The sequence below is a fragment of the Lissotriton vulgaris genome, chromosome 7 (assembly GCF_964263255.1).
Source record: "Lissotriton vulgaris chromosome 7, aLisVul1.2, whole genome shotgun sequence".
NCBI classification, from domain to species: domain Eukaryota; kingdom Metazoa; phylum Chordata; class Amphibia; order Caudata; family Salamandridae; genus Lissotriton; species Lissotriton vulgaris.
The window spans coordinates 1,031,631,658-1,031,647,009 of NC_141695.1; the positions used below are offsets into that span (position 1 = coordinate 1,031,631,658).

At 50.9% G+C, this 15,352-nt stretch overlaps 1 protein-coding gene across 3 annotated transcripts in view; it reads left to right on the forward strand.

Moving 5' to 3' along the window:
- Positions 1-15,352, forward strand: part of ANKHD1 (ankyrin repeat and KH domain containing 1) — a 1,478,908-nt gene that overhangs the window by 1,164,843 nt on the left and 298,713 nt on the right. For all 3 annotated transcript variants that reach the window (XM_086931463.1, XM_086931465.1, XM_086931464.1), the window contains exon 29: positions 10,709-12,291. In XM_086931463.1, the coding sequence (XP_086787589.1) occupies positions 10,709-12,291 (1,583 nt within the window). The remainder of the gene's footprint in view (positions 1-10,708; positions 12,292-15,352) is intronic.

Sequence of the window (15,352 nt, forward strand, 5' to 3'; positions counted from 1 at the left end):
TGTCACCTTGTGATTTTTCACAGATGCCACACTGGATCCAGAAGATTTTCATAACACCTCCCTTATGCGTAGGTAGGTGACATCATGCATCTCCTCATTGGGTCTTTCCTGTCCTTGAAGTGATGTGGGGGCCACTATATCCTTGCAACCTCTGTGCACTGACATCAGTCCCTTTCTTTTCATGCCGTATGACATTGATCCGTATATCGCATCCTTGAGTCAGTGAGACTTGTCAGTTTTTTCCATTAAAATTTTCCAATGTGCAAGAGCCATGTCCTGTCCAAAAACTACAGGATTTATACCTGTGTAAGCATCTGCAGCAAATTGAGATCGGTGACAGACACGCACGAGTTCTGTCTCTGGTGTCAGGCTCCAAGCGGGATGCATCATTGTATGGCAAGTGCTCCAAGATTTATTTATTTATTTATTTATTTATTTATTTATTTAGAAGTTTGTTAAGCGCACAGCTACCCCCAACGGGGGTGTCCCGGCGCTAAAGACAACATCTAGTGAGGTTCAGTAATGTCCAGGGGGATAGAGAGTGGGCTAGATCAAAGAGAAGAGCCAGGTCTTAAGTTTCTTTCGAAACAGAGGCTCTGATGTCAGAAATCTAAGTTCCAATGGCAGATGATTCCAAAGTTTGGAGGTGGCCACTGCAAGACGAAAACGGGAGCAGAGCATTAAGCGAAGATGGTTAGATCTGAGATTCCGAGATGCTTGTGAGATCTTCAGTCTATGTCTCAGGTAGGCGGGGCCTCGACCATTAAGAGCTCTAAAAGCAAGGGTCAGGGATTTGAACTGAATACGTAGTCTCACTGGGAGCCAATGCAGTTTGATCAGGTGAGATGGAATGGCGGTAGGGAACATTACAGATCAACCTGGCCGCTGAATTCTGTACTGTCTGCAATCGATTAATGAGGTACGCCGGGGCTCCAACGTACAGACTATTTGCGTAGTCCAAATAGGATGTTATGAGGGCGTGGACTACTGTCCTGCGTGATTCAAATGGTAGGAAAGGGATGATTTTTTTGATCATACGGAGCTTTCCGAAACAGGCGCCGTGACTTTATTAATTTGAGTTTTGCAGGAGAGGGCTGTGTCGAATTGGAAGCCTAGATTGCGGGCAGCATAGACAGGTACAGGGGGAGGATCTAATTCAGCCGGCCACCAGAGGCTAGTGGAGATAGGGGATTTCTGATTAGAAAATAAGACTTCCGCCTTATCCGTATTCAATTTTAAATTATTTGAGGACATCCAAGAGGCGATATTCACCATACAGTGGCGAAAATTTAACAGAGGGCATTCAGAGTGATCTTTAAAGGAAAACACCAGCTGAGTATCGTCAGCATAAAAGATCACTCTGACGCCCCATGATTCCCCAAAGCCATCCGCAACCACAGAGTCAAGCTGGACTTCGCTTAACATTGATGGAAGTCAAAGGCAGCCCAGTCCTGGTTGGGGGTACGCTCCCGAGGCTGATCTTGTGACTGGTCAGACTAAAAATTGAGATAGTCGGGTAAGTCCAAAAATAGTGAAAAACACAAGTCCAAACAAGGCTCTCACTCGTCCCTCCACTCCCATCACTTGTTGTCGTGCAATGCCTCAGGGACACCGATGCCAAGTGTTTTGATCCCCAACCATGGAACTGCTTCCGACCCTCAAGTGCCTCCGACAAGACTTTCCGGGTCCTGCAACAATGCCACCACAGCTTTGAGAATTTAAAGAGGCTGTAGACCAAACTTTCGATAACCAACCAGACCTGTATGGTGTGCCTTTGGTTCCTATAGATCCGAGAAGGCCTTCAGTCAGATTACCGCCATCTGAAAGAAACAGGTTAGTATTAGATTCCTTACCTTAGAATACCCTCAGGCGTCAGACTGGATCCGGAAACTTTTGCGTAGCAGTACCCTTCCCCGTCGGTAGGCGTCGTCTGCTGCTCTGCGTCCGTCGTGGGTGCCGGGATGACGTTGCCGGACTACTTAGACGCCGCCCTCGAGCGCTGACGTCAGTTCCTATTTTTTCCGCGCCAGCAAGCGCCATTCCGGGAACAGTGGTACCCTTAGTCACTTTATGACTAAACTTTTGGGATAAATTTTTTTTTTTATTTAATTTTTTTTTTTTTGTTGAAAACCTTTATTTAACATTTGCACTCAAATACAGATCCGGGCCTACAACCCCCAGGGCTGGCCGCTAAGCAGTTCAGTTCAGTATCACAATCCAACTTCAGAGTCATTGTCCCTGGGGAGCATAGTAATTCAAATTACTAAGCGCAGCGGTTGTAAATGCAGTTCGAAACGGAAACAGGATAGGAGGTTTTCATTTTATAATATAAAATAGGAAGGATCAGGTGTCGTACAGTGTCTCGGATCACAAAAAGGGGGGCGAGCAGAAAAACGATGTGTCCACACCAAGTTCGCTACCGTGTAGATCAACGGCATTAAGACATGCGACATCAGGATAAACCAGCACATTATTAACATTAACACCATCGTTGTTGTCCGCCCCACGGCACCGAAGCCCCAGAGAGGTCAAGGTACAAATACAGAAATAGGATGTAGAGAAAGTCGAACCCACTATACTAACCCGGAAAAAGAAAAAGAGAGAAAAGGCCAGAGAAGAGAAGAGGAAAAAGAGGCCATAGAACAAAGATAAAAAACTACACAAAATGTCACAAAAGTCGGCAGAACAGCAGTGAACAGATATAGATGACTGGTACCACTGTCGCCCCTTCCCGTCTCCGAGGCCAAGCTTCATCCCATCCGCCATCTTGAAAGACCGATGGAGAAGGGGAATCGACACCGTCGAAGACAGCATACTGTACAAAGTAGATGGTTCAGTGACGGGGACGGCATGTAAATGTTCCCAGGGGTACAAAGTCGAAGGGTTCAACGGTTCAAATGGGTGGCCAGGCAAATTACAGTCAGGTAGATCCACCACAATGGGGGCAAACACTGTTTCCAACGCCGGGTCCAAACACATCTCTGAAGCATCCATTGCAAAGCGGGCTGGCTGCCGGGTCACAAGCGTCGAGTCAGGGTCCGGTCTCAAGCAAGTGTTTTCGTCCATCGCAGACAACAAACTGCAAGTCCGGGCTTTGATAGTGCCCTGAAGCGCCATAAGTGCCTCCAGCACTGTCAGCAATGACGGGCCAGGTCGAGCCTGCTCCGTTGAACTCCTTTCGTCCTCCGGCATGGTAGTCCCCACGGAGAGGCGCCTTCTCCGGGGCAAGATTAAGCGGAGCAGGAATAAGCTAGGAGGGACCAGCGGTCAGCGAGCAATGGTACGCAGCGAGGCACCGACCCGGGGGGATCGGCGATGTGAATGCCGGACCCCCGGTCAGGAACCCCCACAACACAGTACCGTGCGTCACTCGTCACCTCAACTGCTACAGGGCACCAGGCGGCTGATGGTAGCAGAACAATCGAAAAAAGTCTGAGTGATCCAGAGACCGGACCTAACCGCATTCAGCAGCCCGTTGTTGTTCGACTCGGACCTGGCAGGGCCAGCACTAGAGACCCCGGCTTCCCAGTTGGGGTAGGCCTCAGTACGGTCATTGACGTATCTCCGCTCCATGACGGCGGAGAAACTCCGGGATTACACCACTGGAGTGTGGATCGGATCACCCACACGGATCCGGTGCAGGTAAACAGGATTATCAACAGGATAGTGGAGCATAGGACGGAGGTCAGCGGAGCCGGGAGACTATGCAGCCATCTTGGTTGGTGTCGTAGCTCCTCCTTTTTGGATAATTTTTGATCATTTTTCGAAGTCTAACGACTCAGACTGTGCCGGTAGGGATGCCAGGGTTTAAGCCCTGCATCGACTGCAGCAAACTGATGCCTGTTACCGACCCCCATCGCCGGTGTCTTCATTGCCTGGGGCCCGACCACGATGACAAGTCGTGCCCCGACTGCCGGGCCTTGACGTCAAAGGCTAGGCGGGAGTGGTCCCGCAAGCGCCTCGAGCTCCAGCAGTCGATCCGCGCTGTTCGAGGTCCCGGTCCGGAAGGAGGTCGTGGTACCGGTTGCGGGGCCGGAGTCCTCACGGCTCGGAGGATCGACACCACTCCTCAAGCTCCAAGTCCTCAGGTAAGAGGCACAAGAAGTCTAAGAGGGGACATCGCTCTTCCGACTTCCCCCCGACGCTCCCGCGTCTCGGCCCGCCGGTCCCTGGGCAGCAGGCGATACCGGAGGAGATCAAGGCGTTACTCACGGCCATGAGGTCGCTACTCCTCCGTCTGGTTCCGCGGCATCTTCGGGCCCCGACTGGGAGCCCAAGCGGGGCCTGGTGCTTCGGCCCCGGCGCCGTCGGCAACTTCGGTCCCGACGCCGCAGGGCCCCGCAGGATCCGGGTCGTCGCCGGTCGACCTTACGGCCTCGCCGGGGCTGGCCCCCAGGGTGTCGCCCCCGGCGCCGTCCCTGGACGTAGTCGTCCACGGTCCTCCCCTCAATCTGGGTCCGCCGCCGGTGCGGCACCGCTTGACGCTGCTCTCGACGCCGATGGGAGATTTCTACTTCTATGACCCAGCCCCATCATTTGACCCTGAGTACCAGGAGATGGGTGACGAGGCAGATTGGGAGGGGTCTGTGGACCCTCTAGGCACGTGAGTGCCAGCCTTATCAGGACTGGGGAGGTGAGCTAGGGGACGCCAGTGGTCTGGACACTTCGCCAGACACTGGTTTTGTCTCCCCTCCTACCGTGGCTTCGGATGAACATGGCCAGACGCCACTGCCCAGCTCCAGGCGACCCTTGCTTCCTGTCCACCCACCCCACCCCACTCCTGAGAGCCTGGTCATCCAGGTCTCTAACTCCCTGACCGCATTCCCGACGGCTCCCCCCGATCAGGAATCCTAGAGGTACGAACAGTATGGCAAGAAGATGTTCTCCTCACTGAGTTTGGGGTTGCGGTCCGTTAACACCGCATGCCTCTTGGGCCGTTATACCCACCTCTGTGGGACACGGTCAGAGACGTGCTGCCACAATGTCCGGAAGAGGCCCAGACTAACCTTGCCCAAGCCCTTGCGGAGGGTCAAGATGCGGCACGGTACTCGATCCGATGTGGGCTGGATACGAAGGACTCGCTAGGTAGAGCGATGGCAACGACGATGGCGATTCGTCGCCACGCCTGGCTGAGGTCCGCCAACTTTTCGGCTGATGTCCAAAACACACTTATGGACATGCCGTTTTATGGCCGTCACCTTTTTGGCGACAAGGCAGACAGTGCGCTTGAGCGCTTTAAGGACTCCAGGGCTACGGCCAAGTCCTTGGGCCTGTTGGCCCCGCACCAGCAACCTGCTGCCTTTCGCTCCTTTCGTGGCCAAGGAAGGGTCGCCCCCACACGTCCTGCCAGCCACGGGCTGCAGACTAACAACCAGCGCGGTGGCGGACGTGGTAACTGCTGTAGCGGTGCCCGGGACAGCAGCGAGGCCAGTCCACATCCACCCCCGCAGCATCCTCCTCAAAGCCCTCTTAGTTCGAGCTTTCAGGCCCACATGAGGCCAGTGGGAGGCAGGGTTCGCCATCACCTCCTCCACTGGCGCAACATCACATCTGACAGGTGGGTGCTGCAAATCGTCCAAAGGGGCTACCCCCTCCCCTTCGAGGCGACCCCTCCAGCCATGCCACCGCAGTACCACTGCGTGTCGGGGGATCACTTGAATCTTCTGCGAGAGGAAGTTACGGCCCTCTTGGCCAAGGGGGCCATTGAGCGCGTTCCTGGGCCAGAAGTAGGGTGTGGTTGTTAGTCCCACTACTTTCTGGTTCCCAAGAAGGGCAAAGGGGGCCTACGCCCTATATTGGACCTGCGAAACATCAACGGCTTCCTCTGGAAGGAGAGGTTCAAGATGCTGACACTGGCTCAGGTCTTAGCTGCCCTGGACCCTGGAGACTGGATGGTAGCGTTGAACTTGCAGGACACTTATTTCCACATCCCCGTCCTGCCGGCCCACCGGCACTACCTACGGTTCACGTGGGCCACAAGCACTTTCAGTTTACCGTGCTCCCCCTCGGCCTTACCAGCGCCCCACGGTTGTTCAAGAAAGTGGTGGCTGTGGTCGCAGCTCATCTGCGCAGGTTAGGGGTTTCAGTCTTCCCCTATCTCGACGACTGGTTGTTGAAGGCGGGCTCGCCCCAGTCAGTCATCAGCCACCTCCAGACTACAGCCGACATCCTGCGCCTGCTGGGGTTCTCCGTCAATGTGCCGAAGTCACACCTGTGTCACTCTCAGAAGCTCCTCTTCATCGGAGCGGTTCTAGACTCTGCGCAGTTTCGGCTTTATCCTCCCGAACAGCGGGTTCGGGATATTCAGGCTCTGATTCCGATCTTTCAGCCGTTATCCCGGGTCTCGGTCAGGTTGGCGCTGCGGCTCCTGGGGCTGATGGCCTCCTGCATCCTTCTGGTGCATCACACGAGGTGGCGGATGCGGGCTCAAAAGTGGGACCTGAAGTTTCAGTGGGCCCAGCATCAGGGCAACTTGTCCGACCATGTCTTGATTTCGGAGGGCACTGCAAGACAGTTGCAGTGGTGGCTCACGGAACGCGATTGGGTCAGCGGCAGATCCCTCTCCCTACCCCAACGGGAGCACGTAGTTGTGACGGACGCGTCCCTCCAGGGCTGGGTAGGCCGCATGGAAGAGGTGGAGATCAGAGGCCTCTTGTCTCCGGCGGAGTCCCGGCTCTATATCAACCTTATGGAGCTGCGGGCGATCCGGCTTGCACTGAAGGCATTCCTCCCCTCTGTCCGGGGGAGTGTAGTGCAGTTGTTCACGGACAACACCACCGCCATGTGGTACTGCAACAAACAGGGCGGGATGATGTCGTGGACCCTATGCCAGGAGGCTCTACGCCTCTGGCAGTGGCTGGAACATCAGGGTGTGACCCTGGTGGTACAACACCTGGCAGGTTCCTTGAACGCCTGGGGGACGAAGTCAACCGTCAGTGCATGATGGATCACGAATGGCGTCTGAACTCTGATGTGGCGCAAGGCCTCTTTCAGCAGTGGGGAGAGCCTTGGTGAGATCTATTTCCCACAGAAGAGAATGTGCAATGTCATCAGTTCTGCACGTTGGAATTTCCAAGGCGGCACTCGCTCCGAGACGCTTTTCGTCGCGAGTGGAGTTGCGGTCTGTTGTACGCCTTTCTGACTATACCACTTATGCCCCGAGTGCTGAAGAAGATCAGGCGCGACCGGGCCCAAGTCATCCTTGTGGCTCCAGCCTGGGCATAGAGGTTCTGGTATCACGAGCTACTCAGCATGTCTGTCCATCCCCTGATTAGTCTGCCCCTTCAGGAGGACCTTCTGTCGCAGCAGCAGGGGACGGTCCTCCACCGAACCTGTCCAGTCTCCACTTACATGCGTGGAGATTGAGTGGCGACAGTTGAGGCCATTTGACTTGCCTCCTGATGTCTGTAATGTCATTCTGGCAGCCAGGCGTCCCTCCACATAATCGGTATACGCCTGCAGGTGGAACAAATTTGTGGCATGGTGCACAGCAAAGGCTGTGGATCCCCTTTCTGCTCCTCTCTCGGAGGTTCTCCTCTTTCTTCTTTCTCTTGCCCAGCAGGGCTCTGCTCTGGGCACTCTAAAGGGCTACCTCTCTGCCATTTCCGCCTTCTCAAGGCTTCCTGATCAGCCCTCCTTGTTCAAGTCCCCAGTTGTAAATAGGTTTTTGAAGAGCATCACTCATATGTTTCCTCCAGTTCCTTTCGTGATGCCTCAGTTGGACTTGAACCTTGTTCTAACTTTTCTGATGTGCGCTCCCTTTGAGCCACTTCATAACTGTCCTCTTCGCCTCCTCACTCTGAAGACCGCTTTCCTGGTTGCCATCACGTCTGACAGGAGAGTGAGTGAGCTCCAGGCCCTTTCTTCTAAGCCTCCTTTCCTTTCAGTCCATCCGAACAAAGTTGTGTTGCGGACGCGACCCTCTTTCCTGACCAAGGTAGTCACAGCCTTCCACATCGGGCAGTCCATCGCTTTGCCCACCTTCTTTCTACCTCTGCATCCCTCGAAAGAGGAAGAGAGGCTCCACCGTCTGGACCCAAAATGTGCGCTCTCCTTCTATCTGGATTGCACATGCCAGTTCCGGGTGGATGACCAACTATTTGTTGGTTACGTGGGCGCTAAGAAGGGACGGGCAGTGCACAAACGAACCATTTCTTGATGGGTCGTCTTGTGCATCAAGGCTTGTTACTCTTTGGCTCGAAAGGAGCCTCCTGTGGCGCTTCGTGCTCCTTTAACACGGGCCACGCGGGCTACTACTGCCCTGGGCCGTTCCGTTCTCCTGGGCTTTCTGGTGTGATCATTGGTTCGCAGACCCACCACCAGGGTTGGTATTGCTGGGATATCTATTCTAAGGTAAGGAATCTAATACTTACCTGTTTCTTTCAGATGCACAAGTTACTAACGTTCAGTAATGATATATCTGTAATAAACAGCAGTTAGTATTAGTTTCCTTACCGCCCCACCCATCCTCCCCGTTCTGCGAACCGATGTCTAGGGTTAAGGTCATCCCCTTTCAGGGCCCTGGTTTCATGGCACCATGTCAATTTTTATCATGGCTCTTCGTTTCTGGCGCGGAAAAAGCTGTGTATAAGAACTGACGTCAGCGCGCAAGGGCGGCGTCTAAGTACTCCGGCGACGGCGCCGACGACGGACGCAGAGCCGCAGACGACGCCTACCAACGCGCAAGGGTACTGCTACGCAAAAGTTTCCGGATCCAGTCTGACGCCTGGGGGTATTTTAAGGTAAGGAATCTAATACTAACTACTGTTTCTTACAGATATATCGTTACCGAAGGTAAGTAACTTGTGCGTTGGGACCACCCTTAATGCGACTGTGCCAGTTGCCCCAAAGTAGCTATCGGCTTGAGGCTGATGCCCTTTATGGCATTCCAGTTCTGAGCGTTGACGCTGCTGAAAGGAGAGCTGATTTTCCTTTCAGACTCTTGAGGTGTGCCTAAAGCCACCTCCACCAACATTGCACCAAGCTCACCTCCAGCCCCATTATAACTCCAAATCATTCCCTCAGTGCCATCATCAATTCAGAGACGACTATGACCATTCTAATCATGTTTATTTGACAAGAACTTATTTCTGGATTTGCAGGATGCCAGTGTCATGAATAGCTCCCCGGACACTCACCTCTCCAAATCGTAGGGAGGCAGAAATCTTGGACCTCACACTTCCCACCAGTAAGTTAGGAATTAAAGTTCTGGCTGAAGTGAGTCATCCTGGACAAACTAACCACAAGCCTCTATTGCCATTCAATGAGGCCCTTACGGACACAGTTTTGGGCACGTGAGCACAGCCAGGATTTTGACCTCCAGTCAACAGGCAGATCACAAAGCAGCACATGCCTGCTCCGGGGACCCTGCCTTCCTACTCTAACATACATCACCAGAATCCCTGGTGCTGCAGGTCTCCACCAGCCATTTGAACCCCAATGTGTTTAAGACTAAACCACCAGACAGTCAAAATGCTTGGAGGCCTTCGCCAAAAGGATGAAACCTTCGGCCAGCATTGCACTCACGCTTTGAGACACAGTTATAGATGTTTTGCTCAAAGTCCCAGGCGATATAAGGTCAAACCTCCAATGCATTATTCAAGATGGACAAGCCACGAAGTACTCCATTCGATTGGGCCTGGACATGACCAACTGTCTGAGTTGGGCAGTCAGCACCAGCATGGTTCTTAGGTGCCAGCCTTGGATTTGTTCTACTGGATTCTTTAGGGACGCCCAACAGTTGCTGATTTGATATATCCTTTGATGCGACACGGCTGTATGGAGGCAAGGCAGACTCAGCCATAGAGCATTTTAAAGACAGTAGAGCTTCAACACACCCTCTTGGCCTTGCTCTGCTGATACATCAGTTCCCCCAACAATGTTGTCCCTTTTAAGGCTTTGGCAGGTATATCAACTGAAGCATCCCTAGCATAGGCCACCCACACCATAACATGGGTGAATATCAGGCGCTCATGGCCAAGGGAGTCTTAGAGCGAGTGCCAATGTTGGCTATAGGGGTTGGCTGTTATTCCTGTTACTTTCTGGTGCCCAAAAAACATATGGAGGCCTCCGCCCCATCCTAAATCTTTGCCCAGTGAATGCCTTCTTTCAAAAGTAAAAGTTCAAAATGCTAACCCTGCCCCAAGTTCTGTTTCCTTTTAATCCAGGAAACTGGATGGTAGTGCTGTTCTTGCAGGACACCTATTTCCACATCCCTCACCTGCTGTCCCTCATGCGTTTTCTGCAGTTTCAGGTAGGAGAAGAGCACATTCAGTTTGTGATGGTCTCTGGCTTTCCTCTCGGCTTCAATTTATTTGGTAATTTTTTCCAGAATAATTTAAATAAGGTAAGTAACCTCAGTGTATTATTATCTCTTTAAGGCTTGATGCTTACAATACACCTTACGTGAGTGTCCTAGATATAGTAACTTGTAGAATTGAACTTATATTCATGTAATTCTCCCATTGCAAAGATTGCCTCTCTATTGATCGTTCTTCTCCACCCCAGCCCCTTAAATTAGTGATCTATAATTTGTTTGACAGAATTTAAGCTTAAGATGCTGCTAGGTCTAAAGGTCAGGGCAGACCAGTGTGTGTTGAGAATTGGCTTCTCTCAAACCTTAGTAATCTATTTATCATGCTCTCCAAATTTCACACAGTTATTAATGCAGTTGGTTCTTTTGTGAAATAATTCTCATTTCTCCTTCCAGGGGTGGTACGGAGTCAACAAGATATGCAGTTCAGCTCATCAATGCACTTATTCAAGATCCCGCAAAGGAACTAGAAGACTTAATTCCCAAAAATCACATCCGAACTCCAACTGCCAGCTCAAAATGTGGGACGTCGAATACATCCTCTGGAGCCAGTGTTTCATCGCCATTTAGCAAAATATCATATGCTTTGGGAACAGCTACAATTACAACTTCACAGTCAGCAGCATTGTCAAATTTTCAGTCTTCCAGCAGACTTACCAAAAATGCTACAGCAGGTGTGCGATCAACTTTCCCAGTCTCCCTTCCTTTAGCTTATTCCCACCCTCATTTTGCCCTATTGGCTGCACAAACTATGCAACAGATCAGACACCCTCGTTTACCGATGGCACAGTTTGGAGGAAACTTTACACCAACTTCCAGCACTTGGGGACCATTTCCTGTGAGACCAGTTAGTCCTGGAAGCTCAAACAGTTCTCCAAAGCATAACGGTACAGTTCGTCCAGCCGTCCAGAGTGCTAACCTTATTCAGCCTGAGTGTTCTTCATCACCTTCGTCTGCTAATTGCTCTATTACTATGTCTTCTGTCCCTGTATCCAGTCAACCTTTGCCATTGACTCATACCCCTTCTCCATCTGCTAGAAAGCAGCTTTTCGCCTCTACTCCGAAAATAAGCACAATTGCACCAGTTACGACCAGCATCAGTACCACTTTACCTTCAAGTGCGTCTGTATCACGATATAGTGGGCAAACACACTTTTCCCCGAGCACAGTCACTAATCCACTTTCTACTCAAAATAAAAATCAATCCTTTTCTGCAACCAAAGAGATATTAATCCCCGATCAACATACTGGACATGTTTGTATGCAATCATCTACACCTCTTAGTTTTAACTCCTCCACTAGTAGTCATGCAAGAGTTAGTGAGTCTCGATCAGCATCCAGCACCCCCCCTCCTACCAATATGCAGGAAGAAAATTTGCCATTGTCAATACCTTCTGCCAATTCAGAATCAACAACTGCAGATGTAACGTCTTCTACACCAAATGTTTTACCTTCAGGCACAGAAAATCGAGACCATTGTAATTTACCTCCACTGCCTACTCCAGCACAACTAGCATCTCACAGAGTACAGCCTAGAGGCTCTTTTTGTCCAATGTTAAGTAACACCACACTGCTTCAAGATCATCAGTCTGTTTTTGTAACAAATTCCGGTTGTTTAGCACCACAAGACTCGATGAAACAAATTCCACCTACTGCAGTACCACTTTCTTCACTTGTGAACATTATGAATGGTTCTCAACTTCATATGAACCCTCAAAATAAGCATTTACCTTCTACTTTCGGACCAGCTGCTCTATTCAATAACTTTAGTAGTCTTTTTGAAAATCAGGTGCCAGTCAGCCAGAATTGGGGAGGCTGCCCACTTTCCTCACGAACTGGAGCAGATCAGGCTTTCAATGCACAATCTCCTTATCTAAATAATTCGATTCTCGGGCATTTGGAAAATACCCATTATTCTGATGGTTCAAAGGCCCCTGGATTCAGGCAACAATCCCAAAGGCTTTCCTCAAGTCCCATAGGTAAGTTGTGATAACGGTTGATACAGTATGACGTTTTGAAAATGCTAGTAAGTTGGCATGTCACATTATGTGTATTTTGTTTGCTAATGTGATATGTTTGCTGTTTTCTGATGTAAACTTCTAATCACAGATTCCTCATCTTGAGATTATTTCCCAGATGGATGGGAATACTTCCTCAAGTGATTGCCCGTGGTTAGGCTTATTGCAAGCATTCTTTCCATCCATATTCTCTAGGCCTCAGACTGGATCCCGAATCTTTAAAGCAGCACTTAGCGTTAGTAGGTGGTGTCATGCGGCTCCGTGCCAACATTGTCTCTCTGAAGTGGTGAGTAGAGCCGCGTATAAGCACCCACCCATATGCGCTGTTGTCCGTTCCGTTCCTTTCTTTCTGTGCTTTCAGACACTGATCCTGAGCTACTTTGTGGTCTTTCCAAGACCCTTTAAAAAAAATATTTTACCAGTGTGCAAGGAAAAACCCCACCCTTCAACAAAACAGGCTTCAAGCCATGTAGGGACTGTCGTAAACAAATGTCTGATAGACCCTTATGAAGTATATCTAAGGCGCTTGGGGTCGGAGCACTATTCCAGGGCATGTGAATACTCTGCAGATGAATCCAAAGACCATATGGGACCACAAGGGGAAGTTGTATGTTGCCAAACATCAGACTTCTTCATTCAATGACCGTTCGAAAGGAAGGTCCTGTTCGTACTCCAGAAGTCATTTCCATGACAGATCGTCACTGTGGTCAAAGAAGAAGAAACATAAGAATGTACCCCGTATCTGCTACTCTCAAACTCCAGAGAGAGTGGAGGTCATCGGTGTGCAACCTGCTGCTGCTCCCGATATCCATCTGAGCCAATTCAGAGTCTAATCCAGATGCACCCTGAATTTCTGAGACTGCAGGTGCATCACAGCCAGTGGACGCTGGAAGTGAGGTTATTCTACTAATTTTAGGCACTTTACTGGCTCCCTCTGATGCACCTTCAGGCCTCATGGATCTTCCTGGGCCTTCAGTTTTATTTGTGCCAGCTGTTCCACTTACTGCATTGTCTATGGTCCCTCTAACCCACCTCTGGTTCCACACCAGCTCTGGCACCACCCACTGTGCCAGTTCCCTTCGCATTGATGCCAGAGAAGGATTTGCAGAATCCGCCTTGACTGAGGCCACATCCTTCTCCCAATGGAGTACAGCCAGCAATTCTTTTAATTTGGATACCTTGCCCATACCACGAAGTACTGGTCAAACTTTACACAATCTTTTTGGCACTGACTCAGACAGCGACAATTATAATAAAGGGGGATGATTTAGTCTCCCAGTATGATGACAACTGATGAGGAGCTACACAATGCCAGTAGCCAGGATACTTCTCCAGAAACTGGCCTTATTTCTTGTCCCGATCTTGCCACTCAGGGAAGTGATCCTTTGCTATTGTTATACTGGTGTGCCAGAAATGCTAAACCTTTGGATACCTACTGTGGAGGTGAATTTATGTTCTGACGGAGGTCCTCCACCCTGGTCCAGCCCATACAGAACCTCTTATGCCATTGAATGCGGCCCTTATAGACACCCAGTTCCTTTCGTGGCCGAGGATGCAGTTTGCAAAGACCGCACCCAGGGCATCAAGGATAACGTGGAGCTCAGTCTCCTGCCACGCCAGCATCCCCAGCCTCAAAACTGCTTTAGTGTGCAGTTTCCAGCACACAGCCATTCTGTCAGAGGCAGGATCCAATATTTCCTCAAAGTGGGGCAGACCATCACTTCAGTCAAGTGTGCCCTCCAAATTGTACATTGGGGCTGTGGCATCCTATTTCTTTCTATCCCTCTGAACTTTCCACCACCATCAGGACTCCTGATTTTGGACCTTGTGTCAGTCTTGTAGCACGAAGTTCAGGTGCTTTTGGCGAACGGGCCATGAAGAGTGTTCATCTGAAGAGACATCTGAAGTAGGAGCTGGATTTTACTCCTGTTACTTCCTGGTGCTAAAGAAGGACGGAGACCTAAGTCATAATTTAGATCTCTGCCCTCTCAATGCCTTCCTGTGGAAGGACACATTCATGATGCTCACGCTATCCCAGGGCCTGTCTGCCCTAGATACCGGGAAATTTATTGGGACGTTGGACCTGTAGGACCCTTATGTTCGAGGCATGTGGGCTGCTGAATTCATATCTGTGCATAGATCGCCGCCTAGTGTTGGGTCCGGATGATTGCACATTGTTGTCCTGGAAGAGTCTTCGAAGTATCACGAGATAGGTGGCTCCTCCCCTGGACTACAGTGCGCATGGGCATCCTCTCCATCCTCAGATTGTTTTTTTCCGCCATTGGGTTCGGATGTACTTTCTCGACTCCTGTTCGGAAACTTTGTATTGACTCTTTCCTAAGGCCAAAAGGCCTTCGAAGCGTCGGTATTGTCTCGTTCGGTGCCTGTCTCTTTTCCAGTTCTTCGAACCGGACGTCGGAGGCTGCTTCTCGCTTTCGACGACAAAGGCCCAGACTACAACGACGATGGATCGGAGCCCGTTTAAACGATGCCCCGTCTGTAATTCGAAATACCCCCACATTGATGTGCATCCAGTGTGCAATAAATGTTTGTCCCCCGAGCAAGACGAGGCCAGCTGTATGGCCTGCTCGAAGTTCCGCTCCAAGAAGACACTTAAACTTCGACGCGCGGCAAGACAGTCAGCGCAAAAGTCGGCGCCTGAGCCGGTCAACATCTTCGAGGCCGGTGACGAAGAAGGCGCCGAAGAAGAAGAAGAAGAAGAGGAGGTTCTGGAAGAGCAGTCGGAATCAGCGTCGGAGCACGACTCCAACTTCGAGGTGGACGAGCAGGTTGAAGAGTACGTCCACGAAGAAGACGTCGTTGAGATAGGGGACGACGAAGGGGCCATCGGAGCCGTCGATGACAACTCCAGTGAGGAGCCAGGCCCAACCGCAGTAGTGGGGCTTATAACTGACATTACGCTCCCTACGGCTCAGGTCGAGGCATCGCCGAGAGGCCTTAGCCAAGATCTTCCTTTACATTCTATAGCCCCGCGTCCAAGCCAGGCTAAGAATACATCCAA